The sequence below is a fragment of the Anomalospiza imberbis genome, chromosome 7 (assembly GCF_031753505.1).
Source record: "Anomalospiza imberbis isolate Cuckoo-Finch-1a 21T00152 chromosome 7, ASM3175350v1, whole genome shotgun sequence".
Taxonomy (NCBI): domain Eukaryota; kingdom Metazoa; phylum Chordata; class Aves; order Passeriformes; family Viduidae; genus Anomalospiza; species Anomalospiza imberbis.
Window position 1 is genome coordinate 23176576 of NC_089687.1, and position 19700 is coordinate 23196275.

Consider the following 19700-nt stretch of genomic DNA (forward strand, 5'->3'; position numbering starts at 1 on the left):
TAGATATATAAGATCCAAAAGACAGAGACAATACAAAACACGAAGACATTTTCAAAGCGAAGAGTAAGGATAGACACCATGACTGACAGACACAAGAGTATCAAACAGCTCAGGGAGTGGTTCAAACATATTAGGCTGAAGAATGGGATTGTTACTGCCAGTAACAATCTTATAAAGATGAAGAAACAAAAATAGAATCACACAGTAGAATCAGAAAATGGCGTACCTTTGGCTGGTGGAAGCTCTTCCACTTTTTTAGGCACTGGGACATGTACCTTCTCTTCCGGCACAAGTTTCTTTGGTACTTCAGGCACTTGAAAAAATATTATTGTAGCTTAAGAATTTAATTTTTACGCCATAAGGTAAACAACGCTGATATGAATCAATAAAGTTGGGTGACAAAGATCTGTCAAGAATAGGAAACTCTTCACTCTACATCACGTATGAAAAAAGACTGACTTTTTTTTTTTTTTTTTATAAAACATTCAGTCAAGAGCTATATCAAGTCATATACCTTTGGCTGGTGGAACATCCTTCTTTTTTGGTACAGGAACAGGAACCTTCTCTTCTGGCACAGGTTTCTTTGGCACTTCTGGAACTTAGTAAGATATTATTAAATATTGAGCTTGGAATGAAAATCTAAAACAACATACATGACATACAAACCAGTCACACTAAAACAATTAAACACAAACAAAAGTAACCACAGTCCTTAAGAGTAACAATTCTTTTTCTATCCTAGTTTTTTACACAAGTGACAAGATAAAGGAATGCTAGAAGATCAAGTGCATATACCTTTAGCTGGGGGAGCTTCCTTCTTCGGCACTTGGACTTTCTTTTCAGGTACAGGTTTCTTTGGCACCTCGGGCACTTCAAAACATGATTTTGGTTAAAAAAAATAAACCATAAGCTACTCAAGACACAAATGAAACAAAAAAAGACAGCAACACAAATATTTCATAGGAAGACCCCTCTCCAAAAAGAACAGAAAAAAGTAATAAGCAATTAAGGCATCTGAAAAATAATGTGAATTACATATTCAGAAGATGTCTTCTAACATAAAGAGATGATATATACCTTTTGCTGGAGCAGGTTCTTTTTTCTTCAGAATAGGTATTTTTTCCTCTGGAACAGGCTTCTTGGGAACCTCAGGCACTTGAAAGATACCATTAATGTTTTAGGTATTCCATAACAACAGGAAAAGAAAATGCAAACAAACATCCACAAATACATACTCATGCAAACAAACATCACATACTCAAAAAAAAACCAGCTATGATTTAAAAGGGTTTTATCACTAAGACAAAATAAAATAACAAACACATCATATTAGCTGCTATTATGTTCATTCTCCCTGCTTAGCCATGGAGGCCATCAATAAAAATGTTTTCAATTTCAAAGACTTTTTTGAAAGAAGATTTCCTTTCTTCAGAAGATTAAGCCAGAGAGATTCAGTCACTTTTTTGAATCAGCTATTAAAAACATGTTTTCAATGCTTGTCAGGCATGTAATAGGTTGCATCTGATCATATTCTTTTATATATATTAAATATAAACTGCTGACTGCGTTTTCTTCCTGAAAAATTTCCAAGAGCTTTCTAAATGCAATAAAAGCAAGCATATCTAGTTTATCAAAGGACTTACTTCAAGCACAGAGCTGTCCATTTTAAGCACTCAGCAGTGTATACCACAATTTGCTGGGTAAATGAAATGCTTTTTAAAAAATCCCTTTACTCTTCTGAAATCAACACACTTTTCCTTTAACTGCAGTGAGGCAAAGATTTCAGCTAAAATGTATCTAAACTTTTGTTTGTACTCCAAACCCCAGAAATGTCCATATAAATTTTACAGTGACAGGTGAATAATTCCACTGGTTCTGAGCATACTGAAGAAAGTTTGGAGCACACAGGAATTAAACTTAGCTACTATGAGAGATTAAATGGAAATTTCAGCCAACACTAATCTTCCTGCTCAGGATTAACCTGGCTTCTGCAGTGTACAGCCTCATCTTTTCTCATGTTTATGACAAAATTTCTACTGCAAACAATGTTAGATAGAACTTTGACATTTATTAATTAGTCAAATGAAATTCTGAACTTCTTTGATGGAAAAAGACACTATGGAATGATTTGGATCAGGAATGGAAATTATAGTCTTAGATGATTATGTAATTTTGGAAAATCTGATATACATGATCTGTATCTTTATATTATGATGCAGAAAGTCTTTATTACCAAGATCTTGGCAAGACCTAGTTCTCCTAAGTAGTAAATACTATGTTCATCCTGTATTAACAATGTAGAAAATTTATAGCCATACCATAAAAATTTGTCCTAAGGAAAACACCTGAAACTAAGATTATTTAAATATGGGCATTTTTCTTTTTCATGAAGGTATATTATTCTTTTCAAGATGGAAATGAACATCGATCATAGGGCTAAGATTTCTGAAAAAAATTCAGTGTGACGTGTGTTCCTAAATCACATATTTTCAAGTACCCTAGCTATTTTCTATATAAATATATTTTTTGTCTGTGATTGCAGACTTTACAATAGCATTTTTAACTATTTCAAGCACAGTCTGATAGCAAAATTGGACCCCAGATGAGGATGAAATTAAGCTTGGTTAAATTTTCATAGTGGGTTATACAGAGTTCATGTATGACACGGAAAATTTGTATTTATGGAGTTAGTAGTAAAGACTAGATATACAGCCATCACATGTTTTCTGCACTATATAATAATCAATAAACATCTTAAAAAATGCACACTGTAAAGCACACTGCAACATTTTAAAACAAAAGTTTGGTACTTTCATAGAATGAGAAGATACTACTTTTCCTCACACAAATCCTAAAGTTAAAGTATACCTCTAGCTGGTAGGGGAGCCTTCTCTTCATACTGAGGAACCTGTGGCTCTTCCTCCTCATATTCAGCAACTTCCTCTCCATAGTAAGCAGCTTCTTCTTCATAATGGACGGCTTCTTCCTCTTCATACTGAGGAACTTCTTCCTCTTCATACTGAGGAACTTCCTCCTCATAGTGACTAACTTCATAATGGCGAACTTCCTCCTTGTACTGGATTACCTCCCTCTCATATCTGGTGGTATCTTCCTCCTCGTACCTTGGAATCTCTTCTTCCTCTTCATACTGAGGAACTTCAACATACGCTTTTTCTTTTCGGACAATTGTCTTGTGTACTTCAGGCACTTAAAAAGATACCAATTAAAAGAACCTTAAAATTTAGCACATAGATCTTACTAATAATAAGGATCACAAGGCATTGTCAACTAAGAATTAACCAAGGGAAGAACATTCCATAGAAAACAAATCAGTACTCACTGTACATGGAACATACAAGACACAAAAAACATTTACACCATATTTGAATACTCTGTCCAGTATACCTTTGGCTGGTGGTCTTGCCATTTTTTTAGGAGGATAAATTGGTACTCTTTCTTCAATGATAGCCCTCTCTGGTACATCAGGCACTTAAAAGATACAGTACAATTACATTTAAGAATTTTTATATGTAAATTGTTTAAAAGTAAAAGTATTCTTGGCAAGAAACACAAAAAGATATCTTACAAACACATGGCTGACATGTAAAAGACAAGTGTGCTTATTTTCACTGGACATGTAGCTAGGGAAGTCATTAGGCTTCTTTTCAATTAAGAAAAAACAATCTTTTCAAGATAACAATATAGGCTACTGATATGAATCCCGCTTCATCTGCTGCTGCCAATAGTGAAGTTAAGTTTGCTGATGGGCAGAACTCAAAACCCAAAGCCATCCAATTACAAAACCAATACACCTCATTGTTCCCTGTGGCAGTTCCTCTTCAGAGCAGTGGCACTTTGCACTACCTCAGGAAGATATCAAGAGTCCTCATTCACTGACAACAAAAGATTTGTGTAGGAAACTCTAGATGAAGGTGAAGGAACACATGGAAAAAAACTTTGAGAGTGACTAACAACAGATAAGGGCTCTGGTTTAATTAAAAGCAAAAGAATTACTTGCTCAGTGAGGAAGTTGTTTTTCCTCTTCTGTCAATTACTTTATGAAGTGACTTGTTTGTTCTGACATGATGAGGAGCCATTCCTTGTAAAAGCAGGAGCATCGCCAAAAGATTAAATGTGGATATGTTCAGTTTTTAAGACTTATTCAGGAAAGAATGCTATTTTTAAGCACCATATTCTCTTTTGCAGAAGTGTGTGGGTCTTGTATTCTGAGGCATGTGTCTTGGAAAATTTTTGACCAATATAATTGGAAACTGCACAGAAAATCACCTTGGCATTTTAAGATCTGGCAGACTTGCCAAGTCGGAGAATAACCATGGCATTTTCTTAACAGATTTGAGATTTTTTCTGACCTTAAGAGATAGAATCCATTCTGTCACTGACAGATTTGATAATTTCTAGAAGCTTTCTTCATGACCAGCTATGGTGAGCACAGATGAGTGGCTGCCACAAGTCTTGATGCTCAGTGTTATTTTTGGGGCAATGTGAAGACTCATTAGCTCTCTAAGTATTTTCTGGCAGCGTCCTCCTTGATATTTAATTATAAATACCAGGTACCGCTACACTTGAAATCTTAAACTGAAACTGGTTGGAACTGGTACTTTGGTGGATTTAAAAACAAAAATTGCATTATGCATGAGTCCCTATTTCAGAAAGCTCAGGTTCCTTTGGATTCTTTTTTTTCTCCAGCTAAAACACCAATGATTGCCCTATTGGAGAACTTTAACGTCTTTCTGCTTTGACCCTTTTCTTTCCAGACCAGATGGCATATTACACCTGCCTTACAGAGAACCAAAGGTCATCCTTCATCATACTCTTTGTACTCATAGTATGCTTGTCCCCCCATCTTTGGAGACTAAATAGATAATTTAATTTCATGCTGATTTATCTGTTTTAATCTTTCATGATATGAATATGATAATGCCATTTATAAACAGTGTCAGATCTAAAAGTAGTGAGTGTGAAGCATCTTGTGGGTCATCTTTCACAAATCAATTGATAGTCTGCAAAAGTAAAAGAGCAATAAATTTTCCTTAAAGGCTATGGACTGTTGAGCAGGCAGATCCATTACATTGGATTGTGTTAAATGTCTCAGCCATGCAGGCAACAGTAGAGCTAATGGTCTTTTCTTTAACCTTCAGATTCAGGTGAAGAGTTGCTTTTACAGAACAGGAAAGGACTGTCTGTCTTTTCAGAATAATAAAGCATGTTAATTTAAATGAAAGCAAAGACTGTCTCTTGCTTCCCCTCAAAGGTCAGACAGGTGGCAAGATTTAAAAAGGAGGACCTAATGAAATTATTTGGCTTCCATGATGCGAACAGCAGTAAGCCAAGGGAAAGAACTAAACGAGAGATGGTATTTTATTATGAGAGTGAAATACTGTCCTGCGTTATTCTACAAGCTTCACTTTTGTGATTAACTGGCAGCAGCAAAGGACATGAAATTTTGTTTTACTCTCTCTGGTTTTTTTACTAGCTGACAAGATGCAACTTTGGGTGCAGAATCTTTTTAGTCTTCATACCTGTGTATGAAATCTCCTTTTCTGTGTGGAGAGAAACGGATACTTCCTCTGACATAGCCCAGTGTTCTTCTTCTGTTGGTACTTCAAAGACAGAGTCTAACATTATTTTTTTTTCTGGTGTAATATAATGTACAATAATAAATATCCCATTTGGAGTTTCTTAAAAAAATAACTATTGTTTCCTGACACCACCCACACCCAGAGTAATTGGGGAAAATATCTCTAGTATTTCTTAAAGACTCTGTAAAAGTTCCTCTGGGACTACAGTGGATCATAGTGATGGGCTCGGTAGTTTAAGGTTAATGGTTGGACTCAATGACCTTAATGTCTTGTGCAGCTTAAATGATTCTATAATTCTAAATTTGAACCTCAAGAGACATGCCAGACCAGTAGGCCTGAAGCTCTGGTAGTCTTACATGAGCACAATCTGTTCTTAGATTAACCCATGGGCAGGACTACCTTCTGGTGGTGGAGACACTTTTCTCTTTTGAACAGCAATGGATACTCTTTCTTCTCTGGCAGTTTTCCTCTGTGCTTCTGGCACTTTAAAGATATAATTGTAAGAATACTAGCTTCTAAAAGAAATCACACACATTCTGAAATTCATATGAAAGAATTACAGACAAACAATTAGGAACAAATAGCACATTATTTAAAAGAAAATATAATAAACACAACAATCACATGAGACATACAAACAATATATAGTAAAATAATATATCTCATATTAGAGTAATAGGTATATAGACAAAAAAAGTGAACAGAATATTCACATATCATGAAGTAAGATGGAATGAAGATGAAAGTAAGCGGTAAATACTTTGTCTCTAAACTCTTCAGAAACTCAATTAAACCACAGAGCATCAGACACACAGGGTACATAATAAAATCAAACACAAGAAAAGCACAGAAACAGAGAACATATATGTAAGTTTGAAACACTTCACGGAATATCGACAATATTATAAACACTGATTTTTAAAAAAAGTTTTTTTTCAATTTTTTTTTTCACTGAGTAAATGTTGTCACTCTCTTTTGCAAGCATTTAAGCATCCAGAGTGATTAATGAAATTAAATAGTAGCTAAAAAATGCAAAGAATGAAGGTGCATGACTATTCTCTGTCACACTCAGCAGTATTTTGAAGGGGAAAAGAAGGTCCTTTTAATTTATAACCAAATCAAGAGAGACAGATCTTAATAACTAGGTAGACTGTAAGTATGATGCACATGGATGTCTGATATTTAAAAGCCATCTCTATTTCCAAAAGGACTTCTATACCTTTAGCTGGTGGAGCTGCCACTTTCTGTGAAATTGGAACAGATACTTTGTCTTCTGGCACAGGCTTCTTGGGCACTGCTAGCAATTTTTAAAAAAAAAGTTTGTTGTAATAGATGTTAAATTAATCACAGTACACAAACATAAGCAGATGACAAAACAGAAATCAGAGACTTGACATTTCTTCAAGTAAAAAAAAAAAAAGACAAAAACACTGATCATTAAAGTCTGTATTAGATAACTAGACATAAATACAAACCACTATTCTGAGACAAGACTTCTCTAGAGCAACTCTGAAAATTTATATACCTTTCTTTGGTGGAGCCACTTCTTTTTTAGCAACTGCAACTTTTTCTTCTGTGATAATTTTCCTGTGCACTTCAGTCACTTAAAAATAATGTGCAAGGATATTTAATTACAATATTTGAAATGCAGATATAGGTTTCTTTTACTCATTCTGATTTGTTTAAAAAAAGATCTAAGTGAACTTCAACAGCAACAAAAATAAGACACTGCTGAAGACCATCCTTTACATCCATAGCACCCAAATGAGTAGAGTCAAAAGAAAGGGGAGATCCCTGCAAAGGTTACAGATACTAACAAACAAAACTGTATTTAAGTAAATTGCCTAAACACAAATATTGCAAGACCTAACTAAAAAATCTCCACGGCAATAATCTGTTTACCTTTGGTTGTTGGAGGTTCTTCAAATTCTGCCTCAAAAGTGGGCACCAATGCTTCTTCTGGTTCTTAAAAAAGATTGTGTAACTTTAGAAAATTTGTTTGGTTTCATCAACAGGTATAAGATAGAAGATGAAATAACATATAAATAACATACAATAACATATAAATCTCATCAAGACAGCACAGGTCACAAGTGTCATTGTAGACAAACAGACATAAAAACATGTTTAATGTTGAAGAATTTTGATACCAGATATATATGTTGCATCAACAATACAATTCCCCAGCCAAGGCATATATGTTAAAAATGGAATGCAGCATAAAAGGATGTTTTTTGCAAAAGGAACAAACACTGATCTACCTTTTGCTGGTGGAGCCACCATTTTTTTAGACACGGGAACAGGCACTTTCTCTTTAGGAACTGCTTTCTTATGAACTTCAGGAACTTTAGAAAAATGAGCAAGATGAGAAGGAAGATGAGAAAGAATGTTAAAGTATAATATTTGCAATTGCCTACTATGCAATGTGTTTTACTGAGTTAACACAAACAAGAATTTTCAAAGTACAAGGTGGAATTTGAGACAGCATTCATCACTGTGAGAAGACACCACCTATGTCAACATGTACAAGCAAGACAGTAAGACAAACATAATCCCTTTGAAGACACATCAACCAGTTGAGGAACTGGTTTATACCTTTAACTCCTGGAGCTTCCTTAGGAGCAGCTGGGACTTTTGGCTCAGGGACAACTCTCCTGTGCTTTTCAGGCACTTTAAAAGATTACAATACATAGTTTTACATAGAGGAATAGTATCGCTATAGCACAAACACATACAAAAATGCCAAAAATTGACATAAACATGTAGTGGCAACATAATGTTGAGAATGATGAAACAACTCATAGGTTGTAGTGAAATGAACTTATACCTTTTGTGGGTGGGGCTTCCTCTCTTTTTGGAACAGTTACTGTCTCCTCTATGTAGTAAGACTCTTCTTCAGTCACTTTTTGAAAGAATAAAATATAAAAATACTTAAGTATGTCACATATATTACTGTCTTTATGGCCCTGGTAAACAACAAAATATTTGTAAGACAAAAATAAACATTGTGCTTTATTAACAGACTCTTCTGGGATGACAAAATCTACATTCAAGCCATCCTGCTTCCACTGAGGCCAATGGAAAGACTCCAAGCAACTTAAATGGAACCAAGAGACTGAGCTCTCATCTTGTATTTGCGTGGGATTTGAAAATGCTCCATTCCTCTGTCCACTAACTCATTATTGTTGAAATTTGTCCATTTTGAGAAACCTTCTTTCCCAAATACTGAGAAAATTCCTTGCCCAAAGATGTCCCTGGAAAAACCTGTGGTGTCACTAGTCATAGAAACTGTCAGTCAGACAATGTTACTGTCCTTCACAGTATTATGTGACCACCAATAAACTTACAGGTGGAAACAATACAGTTATTTTACAGTGAAATTATCTGAGGAACCCGAGTGCATTGTGTTATTTGGAAGAACATTTACATTATTCAAGCAACCTGGTGGAAGAGGAACTTCCAATACAGGATTTTTGTAAACAGAAAGGAGTCTTGACAGATCTCAATATCAGAGAGATAACTTATTATTTTCACTGTATTGAAACATGACTCCACTTTTCAAAAGCAAGTAATAGAAGTTGTAGAAATTAAAATTAAAATTTATAAGCTACAAAACATATTTATGTAGTAGTAATTTTTTCACATGAATAAAGCAGATATTAAATACAAACTGTCTGTTAGGTATAGACCAAAAATTACTTTTTTGCTTTTGCCTAGTGTTCCTGAATTGTTATCGTACCTTCAGAAATCTCTTCTCTGTGGATGGAAATAGATACTTCCTCTCTTTCTTCTTCAGACCATTCTTCAACCGTTGGTTCTTTAAGGAAAAGTATTAGTTTTAGTATTTTTGGAGGATGGATAGATGGAGAGAGAGAGGGATTGATGGATAAAGAAGATGAAGTCCAATTCTTAGAAGTTCTGTATGGCAATGACAGACATGCATACAATCCAGAAAGTGCTGTGGACTGTATGAATATGTATGATTTGTTCTAAATTAAGTGGTTTATCAATGTCCCAGTTCTCTGTTGTGTATTGTTGTATCTAATACCATTCACTGATCAACTGTCAGTTCATTAGAATGCCTCAGCTCCCCAAATTTCCCCATCACAACAGCTGAAGTGGGGGAACAAGAGTGAAAGAATTAGAAGTTTCTCCTTGATCCAACTGTATGAAAATGAGGAAAGGGAAAAATGAGATGGATAAGTCAAGAACTGAAAGGAAATCCTGGCATGTACTCATCTATAAAGGTGACTGTTTCAGGGAAAACCTCAACTAGTTCTGGAGAAAAGGTTAATTTGCAGGAGACAAATAGAAACTAACACTGCATGTATCCATATGGATGTGTATTTGCAAGTTCATATTTTAGATGGACATGTTCCGAATTTTCTTCTAAAAATTCATTGAAGGTTTTTAAAAGAAAGTGCAAATTTTCTTGACTGGGTAGTTATTAATGGGACATAAAAACAGACAAAATGCTGATTTCAGTTATCTTGAGACAGATATTATGTGGAATTATACTAATTTAAAACAACTGATCTCAATCTTCTCTGAACATGAGAATGTGAACTGAAAGCTGATGAGAAGCTAACACTGCAGAGGTAAGCAGTATTTTATCTTCAGGGCTACAGAGAGCTTTGTAGTAAGTATGACAAATGGATGGTTACAGCCCTAATTTGTGGAGTCTAAAATAAACAATACATCCATATTTGCTACTGCAAATTTATGAGGCCCTCATCTGATGATGATTGTATTCAGTAGTAGAGTTTCCACTCCTGTCAGTGTGGTAGGATCCTGACATTCAAGACTGAGATTGTACATGGCACTTTAGAAGGCTTTTAACTGCCTGCAGTTCAACACAAAACTTATACAAGATAGCTATCAAAAAATGTTTGGTGTATTTTGGTCTTGATATTAGAACAATAGACTTGCAGACATAGTGCAAGTTTCTCACTATTGTCTGCTTATAGTGTACCTTCAGGTGATGGGATTTCCTCTGGAATGGCAACAGATATTCTTTCTTCTGTAATAAGTACTCTTTCTTCAAAAGTGGCTTTCTTCAGCACTTCAGGCACTTTGAAAGATAATGATATTAAATGTATGCTTTTTCAATTCCATTGTGAAAATATAGTTTCAAAATGCTAAATCTAGGTTTCCAAAGAAGGGTACTGAGTACATAACATATAACAGAGATTCAATATTTAGAAAGAATACTATATAAGTATTGCACACAAGATACAGCATACGGTAATGATTGATTATGTAAATCAGAACAGTAGAACTCACAGGAGAAGCACAAATCAATGACTAATAACAGCACAGAACTTTGAGACAGAAGCTGAGAAATAGCATATCCTTGTATTCTACTTGAAAGCATACCTTTAGCTGGAGGAGCCTCAATTTTTTTAGGAACAGCAGGAGATACTTTTTCTTTAGGGACAGGTTTCTTAGGAACTGCAGGCACTTAAAAAAGTATTTGTTTTAGAACATTTCAAGTAAAAACTGGCACATGCATCACACAAGAGAAATGTGTTGTTGAGAAAGACTACACATGGATATGTTTTGCTTACCAAACATGGCAGTTGACCAAATTGAGACAAAAGCAATGTTCTAAAGATTACAGTAAATGATATTAAAGTGAACTGTATTGTACCTTTTGCAGGGGGAGTTTCTACTTTAGGAACATATGGCATTTTTTCTTCTGGAGCTGGTTTTTTAGGTACTTCTGGCACTTCAAAGATATTAATTATAATATAATCAGCTTAAATTAGCAAATTTTTAAAGAATAAATCTACAGCACACCTATACACAAAACTGACACAAAAGATACACATTAACGTAGATGAAGTACCAGTATAACCAGACCAACTTGGCAATCAAACCTAAAATTTGACATAAGATGCTTAAGATAATAAGAAAATAACATTATTTTTTAAAGTGTACCTTTAGGTGTTGGAGCTTCCTCTCTTTTTGGAACAGCAACCTTTTTCTCTGGGGGAGCTTTCTTAGGAACCTCTGGCACTTAAAAAATCATAAAGTATAAGATAATTTAATTCTAATTTTCAAGGATTTATTTGAGTACTATAGATTTCTTTAATCTATTTGTAAGAGTATCAAGACACACCACATAACACATTCATACACTTAACATAGAAAGATCTATGACAAGGGCAACATATGTTTGATAAAAACCAAAATCAAACCAGTTGCTGGAAGACTATCAAATACTTTAAGACTGATTTCTTAACTCAAGAATGAGTTAAGAAGAATGGGATGCTCAAATATACTTCTTTGGGGAAAAGAGCACATAATTTTTCTTCAGGCACAGTTTTTCTAGGCCCTTCAAAAACTCTAAAGGTATTAAAATTTTTTCTAGGTAATCTTTCTAAGGCTTTTGAATGCCTTACATGAGACATTCACACATAACATACAAAGATTATATTTATCATATGTATTGAGAATATAAGAGAAGTTAGGAAAAGAGGACAATAGCACAGAACTGGTTAAAGTCCACATTCAAAAGATTCTGTACCTTTTGCTGGGGGAGCCACCTCCTTTTTAGCAACAGCAACTTTCTTTTCTGGAACAGCTTTCTTAGGGGCTTCAGGCACTTTGGAAAACATTGTAAGAGATCTTTAGTTTTTCGAACACTAATCCTGATTTGAATAATCCAAGACTGTTTTATACTATGAAGACAGTGCTTGGACAAGGAGCTGAGCACTGCAACCGACACAATACAATGTAGAGCCTTTTGGATAAATGTGGACAGTACAGGAAAGACATTATGATACAGTATAAAACTCCTATGTTAAAATCACTGCACTAACACCTTTCATTTTACGCTCTTGAAGTAAAAACACTCTACACTTGCCTGAAAAAGCCACACAACTTAAATAAAAATAATAAGCACAAGATAGTTAAGAAAGAGAAGGACCTAAGCTGAGATTAATTCAAGCTCGAAGTTATAGAACAATTGAAAAACTGAAATTGTGCAATGGAGACAATACAAAATCAAATAATGCATACGGAGATTGTGCAACAACAAAGACACATAGAGAGTAAATTCCTGAATATATGCAAGAAAACATGAAAAATAATACAAAGAAAGAAAATTTGTTTGGGCTTTTCTTCTTTCTTTTTTACTAGAGCAGTAGAAATACCTTTAGCTGATGGAACTTCTGTTTTAGGCACAGGAACAGGCTTTCTTTCTTCTGGAACACGCCTCTTTGGTATCTCAGGCACTTTAAAAGATAGGTGGTGATCATTTAGGAGACAGTTAATATAACTGGTAAACCACAGTAGGCTACTCTTAACATGGTGTATAAGCAAACACTAAATGGCAAAAAAGAATCTGTTTTATCACACAGATACAACAAACCCATCTCACAAAAAGCTACTAAAGAATTATTTAAAGCAGTCATGAAGAAGAGTAAGATAGAAATGCAATAAGGCTTTGAGAGCAGAGCCATAGAGAAATTGAAAGATCTCAGTTCTGATATGCTATCTTTTGGCAAACAGTGTTACAGACAGATAATCTGAAAGTTCAGAAAAACAGAGCATATGTTGATATAATGACTTTATTCACCTTCAACAGGAGAGATCTCCAGTTCCGTAGAAACAACTTCTTCCTCCTCCTCAACCTCTCTATGTGCTACAATATGAATTTTAAAGATATTAAATGTTGAGATAGGAAATAGCAATGTCCATAGTAAATCTGAAAAACTTCAATAAGATATTATGTGTGTACAGTACACAGTCATCACTGAAACATATATGTTAATATGTAAAAAAAATTAATCAAGAAAATGAAGAGCATGTGCAAATCTCACAATGAATTTTGTTTCAAATTAAAACAAACAAACAAACAAATATTTATTAGACTCCCATCCAAAATCAAACTACCTTCAATTGGGTAAACAGCTTCAAAGAATCTTTCTTCAACTGTTTTCTCATGCTGTGTTGGTTCTTCAAAGAAAAGTATGTAAACAATATTAAGATAAAATAGTTGAAGTATTTCCTTCTATTAAGCTAAATAATACTAAAGCTACATAACACAATGGACAAAAAAAGCAAGGCATACTGAAAGACAAATGTACAATATGTCTAAATATGTAATTTTCCATTCATAAAAATAGATCAAAAGAATGTATAGTAGGATTGATAGATTGTTTTGATTTGGTACACAGACTTTTGGTTTTGTACATACCTGTAACATCATATGAATACTCTTCTTCTCTGTGGACAGAAACTGACATCTTTTCTTCTGAAACAGTCCATGTTTCTACTGTTGGTACTTTAAAGATAGGATTTTGTTTTAGTATTTAATATTCTAGATCCCCATTAGCGGTAGTCAGCATGTGAGTTTTTATCAGGTCTTTATCGGTATTGCACATTAAAATCTTAGACATATTTAGACAGTCAGTATTCATATTGTAAAATACTGAACACAGAACAAGCACACAAGTATAATATTTAGTATTTGTTAAAGACTAAAGACACAGACACCTTTAACCCAAACATTTGAAACAAAATGCATGCACAGCCTTTTGGAAATAGTACATCAGAAGAATTCTAAAGGTGGTTCTTCAAAGATATTTTTGGGCATGGGGACACAGTTATACTTATTATGTAAGGATAGGCCAGCAAGCAGAACAGATGAAGAAAAAGCTAAGTCACACTGTAGTGTGACCGTAGGCTCTTTAAAAAAGAACCAAAAGGCTATCCACAAATATGTTAAAAACAGACTTTATAAAAAACAAAAGCATGGTAGACATACTAATTAAGCACTGAGAGCAGTCACAGCATGACTACTACTATGGATCCAGATATATACACACAGGCCCACATATTCCAAAGAAGCACAGAAACACATTGGGTGCTGAAAAAAAGTGTAAACTGCAATTCAAAGATGCTGATCTGTACCTTCCTTTTTCATAACTTTTTCCTCAACGACCACTGGTGTAGGTTTTGGTGGCAGAACTTTCTTGGTAACTGTTGGTGTTAGAATTTTGTTACTCAGTCAAACATTTAGCAAAGAGATCAAAATAACTCTACAGCAATCTATTAATGATGTTGAAAATACAACAAACACGACAAACAATCTAACTCAGCAGCTAAGTCAGGCTTCTTGGAATCACATAAAGCAACATAAGGAATGTGTTTGTTTCTTTTTATTGCTATGTTCTAAAGGAACTCAGGGCATTTAGAGCACAGGTCATTTCCTGATACTTATTGAATTGCAGCTGACAGAATCCTGCTGCAGAATGGGAAATGCTTCACAAAAGGAAGTAGCTACTAAGAGGATAAGGGTGCATATTTAATTTATAACCAAATAATTAACCAAAGCATTTTGATTGATGGGTCAAAATGGAAAGCTAAGCAAGATAGGGATTTCACATCTTCAGCTTAGATTGAAACACACTATTTCACCCAGTGTAATTTTATACACAATTCCTTTCTTAGAGCATTGGTAGTTAATATTAGCATTTAGTATTTTCCCCTAAAAAGCTTTTAATCTTATTTTTAAATACTTCAGCAGAAGCTTTTATTAGATGTTTCAAAGACTGAAAAATTGATCAGACTATGTTAAGTAAAGACAAAGCATATGCAGATCAGATAAGTAATAAAAGGCACAGCTTTCACAGAAAGATGACATTAAGATAACTAAACAGTATTTACCCTCAGCCCTTTTGACTTTTTCTTCTGCAACCCTCTGAGTGGTTACCTCCACTTTTTCATCGACAGGTTTCTTGACAACTGCAAGTAATTCAGTTAGATTTATTGTTCAAGTAATCTTGCAAATTGTGGATACAAACCAGATAGAACTGGCTGGTTTTTTTTTTTAGGATGTTATAAACCTTGGGCATCCTGTGCTCTGTTCAGTGCATTGTTTAATGGTGGTGATGGCAGTGAGGCCCACTCTGCCCTAAGAGATATGCAGTGATCTAAGTGGAAAACACTTTCCAGAGGGGCAGCATTTAATTTCTTAAAAGCTACATCCATGCCCTAGGCTAATATACAGGGAGAAGGAAGGATAACTGAAGCTCAGTTTAATTTTTTCATCAATTCTTGTTTTGATTCAACTACCTTTGAGCAGAGAGCTCAGAAATATGAGGTGGGAGAAGAGAGCTGCCATGACCCTTGCTCATCTCACTGTCCAACATAAATAGAATTTTTTTTCCAAGGAAATGTGAATAACCAGCACCATTCAGCTTGAAGGAACCACATGAGAGATCTTAATCTGCATATCTTAATCTGTTCCTGCTAGTTTTCTGGGAAAGTCATACCTTTTTGAACAGTTACTTCCTTCTTTTCCTTCTTTTCAGCTATAATGGCTGGTGGTTTTCGCTCAGGCACGGGTTTCTTAGGAACTTCGGTCACTTAAAAAAAAAAAAATCACTTAATAATAAAAAATATGTTGTCTAAAGGCTCTGTAGACAGAAAGGTATTAGTTATGCCATTATAGTTTTATGAATTTTAAAAACACACAGAGTTTTGGAGATCCACTTGTTGAAGTAAAATGTTTTGCTTATTTCCAAGTTTCATTTTCTCATCAGAGCCAAATTTTGTCCCTAGAGGCATACATGTTACTAATCCCCCAGACAGTAATAACATGCAAGAAAGTGCAAAATACAGCCATTGACTTCAAACAATAAATGTGTGAAACATTTAAGTAAATCAAGTCTATCTAGAGCACAGGAAAATGATAGAAGAAATAGCCAAAAAACTAAAAATTACACATATCCTAACTACTAACTACTAACTCATGTTAGGTTTTAAAGACCTGCAAACTTCATTGGCAATGAATTTCTAATGTATCCATTCCTATCTGCATCCATACCTTGCGATATCTTGTGTTATCATCAAGTGTCACTTAAAATTTGCAGCATATTATAGTTCCAGATATTTTAGCAAAAACAGAACCAGAAAAATATTGCCTAATTCAAAACACTGGGGCCTTAACAATAACTAGAAGAAAAGAGAAGAAATAAAATGACATGATAGTTCAAATACCTTCTTCATGAATTATTCTTTTTTCTTCATAAGTCACTTCTCTTTTCTCATAAGCTTCTTCCCATTCCTCTTCCCCTTCATCATAGCCCTCTTCCTTGACATAATAGTCATGATCTTCACCATAATCTTCTTCCCATTCTTCATAAATTTCTTTGGGTGTTTCATGTATTTTCTTTTCTTCATGTATCTCTTCTCTCCTTGCCATGGATGTTATTTTGATCTCTTTGGGCTTCTCTGGCAGCACCTCAGGAACTTAAAATAAATAGATTATTCATATCATAGTGTGGAATTTGCGAGGCATATTGGATGTTCACATTTAGTGAAAGTATTTCACCCTCATGGATGGTTTAAAGAAGGGACTATTTTTTAGGCAGTCACAATCAGCTTGGATTTTAAATGTGTGTTTTTAACATAAAGCCAGAAATAAAAAAATTGTGATAGACTGAAGTTATTTCAAAACAAAACACCTTGTTTCCACAAGGTAATTCCACTCTTTTAAAAAATTTTTAAAACAAAGGAAAAAAGTTACCTTTCGGTGGCAGGGCTTCTTCGGGAGCTTTTTTAACCACCTTTTGGGGGACTTTCTTTAATGGAACCTTTTTCTCTGCTTAAAAATAATAGATTTAAAAATTTAAATTAAAAAACCTTAAGAACCCCTAGAAAGCCAAACAAACAAAAATCCGAAAACCAACTGTCATAATAAAACATGAACATAGTATTCAAATACTGCAAGGATTTTACCTGGCTTTTTCTCCTCTGGAGGTGGAACAAGAGGCAGAAGAATGGGAATAGGGGCAGCTTGTAGGAAAAATGAAATATTTAGAACAAAATTTAAGTTTGATATTTTCTCGTAAATAAAAAAAAAATCCTATTTTGAGAAAATGGATTATATTATTTTATTGCAGCTGCAGAATAAAAGCAAACATGGTGCTTATTCTGAGAGTTTACAGCAGCTGAATAAATATCATTTGAGTGGGAATCCCCAGTCTACTTTTTTTAACTCTGAATGTCCTCAGCTTTATTTTTATTGCTGCCATCACTCTCCTATCTTTGCTGATGGTAATTCATCTAAATATCAAATCTTTCCCTTCCTGCTGCCACTGCAAGTATTTACTAAATTAACCTGGAAAAAACCCCAAGAAGTTCAAATTGCTGATATTTATAGTAAGCTACTGGGTGAAACAGCAGTATAAATGTTGTTTGTGGCCTGTAGTCCAAAACCAGAGCCTGGGGGGAGACCATTTGCCATAGACATGAAATCCAATGTATGGCTTTAAAATAATATTTTTTAAATGCAGTAATTCAGATTAAAAGATATTTTTGTGGCAAAAAGAAGAGATGAAAATTTTTAAACAATTATCAGAGAGGAAGATGGGAATAAAAGGAAGATCAAATGAACAACAGACTTATAGGAAAATATGATGGAAAATATTATCTTTTTAAGAGAATTAAAATTCTCTTTTAAAGAGAAATTCTTAAAAATACTCTTTTTTAAGAGAATTAAATTAACTTCTACCACTACCTGTGTAGAGTTTTCACCTTCTACACAGCAAAGAAGCCTATCCAAGTGAAGTCTTGCTCACAGGGACAATTAACTAAATCTTATTGGTGAGCTAAGATTTTTCTCTGAGGTTCCCAGTGGCTTTCTGGTTCAGTGCAGATACAGAACAAGTATGGTTTGTTACCCTACCTTCAGCTGGTTTTTGAGGTGGAACTGCAACCTTGGCATCAGGAACATCTAGAAAATCAAAATGTTTAATTGACTTAATAAGTACTACCAATTAAAAAATTCAATGTGCTCTCCTCAAGGATAGTAGTTGATGGTGTTTTAATCTTTTTTTTGTAACATACAAGAATTGTAGCTTGCTCCTCAAGTATAATCTAGCCAACCAATAGATAACTAACTGTATTAACCTTTCAGTTCAACCAGCCTATACAATGTTATGTTTTATTTCTAAATAATTCTTGCAACATTTGAAGTAGGCTCTTAAGAACATTCAAAAAAGAAGATCATTGCATATCATAAGGAGGTGATTTTTACCTATGTTGCCTCCTCGTTTTTTTATTTCAGTTGCACAGAGAAGATCCTATCTATTAATTGGTACATCTTCATTGTTCTATTCCTTATCAATTAAAAAAAATAAACTTGTGTGTTTTAGAGAATGGGGCATTCGATGTTGTACAAAATAGGGTCCCTATTTATGTTACTGATTATGGATTTGTCTCAGTATTCATTGCCACTACTTATGAGAATAATAGTTCCACATATCTGTGTATGAGGAATACTTTTTCAGGATGTACGTTATACTTACTTTAATCAGGAAAAAAAGACTTGAAAATAATAAAAAAGCAGAGCAATGCTTTCATTTTATGACAGAGTATTGACAAGATTTTGCTTGAGGACTTTACCTGGTGGCTTCAACTCCAGTTTGATTTCTGCAAAGGAATATGAGATTTCTTTTAGGACTATTGGTTTTGTTTTTCCAGAATCATGTTTCAAACAAATTTGCACATGGTTATGATCACAAATTTGTCTAGAAAATTTGCTAACCTTTTGTTACAAGATAGAGCTCTGCAGTGCTTCTTGCTTCTCCTCTTGGCTCAAGACGAGCAATTACAGAATACACACCTGCAGCAGCCAAGAATATTCACATTTATATTCTTCTATCATTTAAAACCACATAAAAAAACCCAGATAAAAAATGGCACCAGCACAACTGTTTCATGCATTTTTACCTTCATCTTCTGCATTAACATTGTGAATAGTCATATAATGACAACGACCTTCACTTCTGAAGCTGTACTTGGGACTCTCTCTCAGTTCAGTGGGGCCTTTATACCACGTCACAACTGCATCATCAAAAGACACCTCACACTCGAAGGTTGCAGACTGGTGTTCACTCACGACGATGTTCTGTATGCTTTTGGTGAACTGAATTGGTTCCGCTGTTTTTAGAAAGAAAAAAATACATCAACTGTTATGGACCACTACAGCATTTACTATATCTGAATCCATCTTTCTCATTGTTGTCATCCAAATAGCTAAATTTTAATGAGATAATAGCAATAGATCTTAAAAAAGTAGAGTCA

At 34.4% G+C, this 19700-nt stretch overlaps 1 protein-coding gene across 1 annotated transcript in view; it reads right to left on the reverse strand.

Moving 5' to 3' along the window:
* TTN (titin) overlaps nt 1–19700 on the reverse strand; it is a 239148-nt gene that overhangs the window by 132293 nt on the left and 87155 nt on the right. Inside the window, 34 exon segments of the mRNA XM_068195998.1 lie at nt 227–313; nt 515–598; nt 796–870; nt 1078–1155; nt 2869–3207; nt 3406–3489; nt 5541–5621; nt 6000–6083; nt 6820–6897; nt 7126–7203; nt 7503–7565; nt 7862–7945; nt 8196–8270; nt 8428–8502; nt 9340–9417; nt 10573–10671; nt 10977–11060; nt 11251–11328; nt 11541–11618; nt 12130–12207; nt 12758–12838; nt 13183–13248; nt 13500–13562; nt 13804–13890; nt 14520–14588; nt 15276–15353; nt 15884–15976; nt 16611–16862; nt 17140–17217; nt 17352–17408; nt 18301–18348; nt 19020–19046; nt 19162–19239; nt 19347–19556. Of these exon segments, the coding sequence (XP_068052099.1) occupies nt 227–313; nt 515–598; nt 796–870; nt 1078–1155; nt 2869–3207; nt 3406–3489; nt 5541–5621; nt 6000–6083; nt 6820–6897; nt 7126–7203; nt 7503–7565; nt 7862–7945; nt 8196–8270; nt 8428–8502; nt 9340–9417; nt 10573–10671; nt 10977–11060; nt 11251–11328; nt 11541–11618; nt 12130–12207; nt 12758–12838; nt 13183–13248; nt 13500–13562; nt 13804–13890; nt 14520–14588; nt 15276–15353; nt 15884–15976; nt 16611–16862; nt 17140–17217; nt 17352–17408; nt 18301–18348; nt 19020–19046; nt 19162–19239; nt 19347–19556 (3147 nt within the window).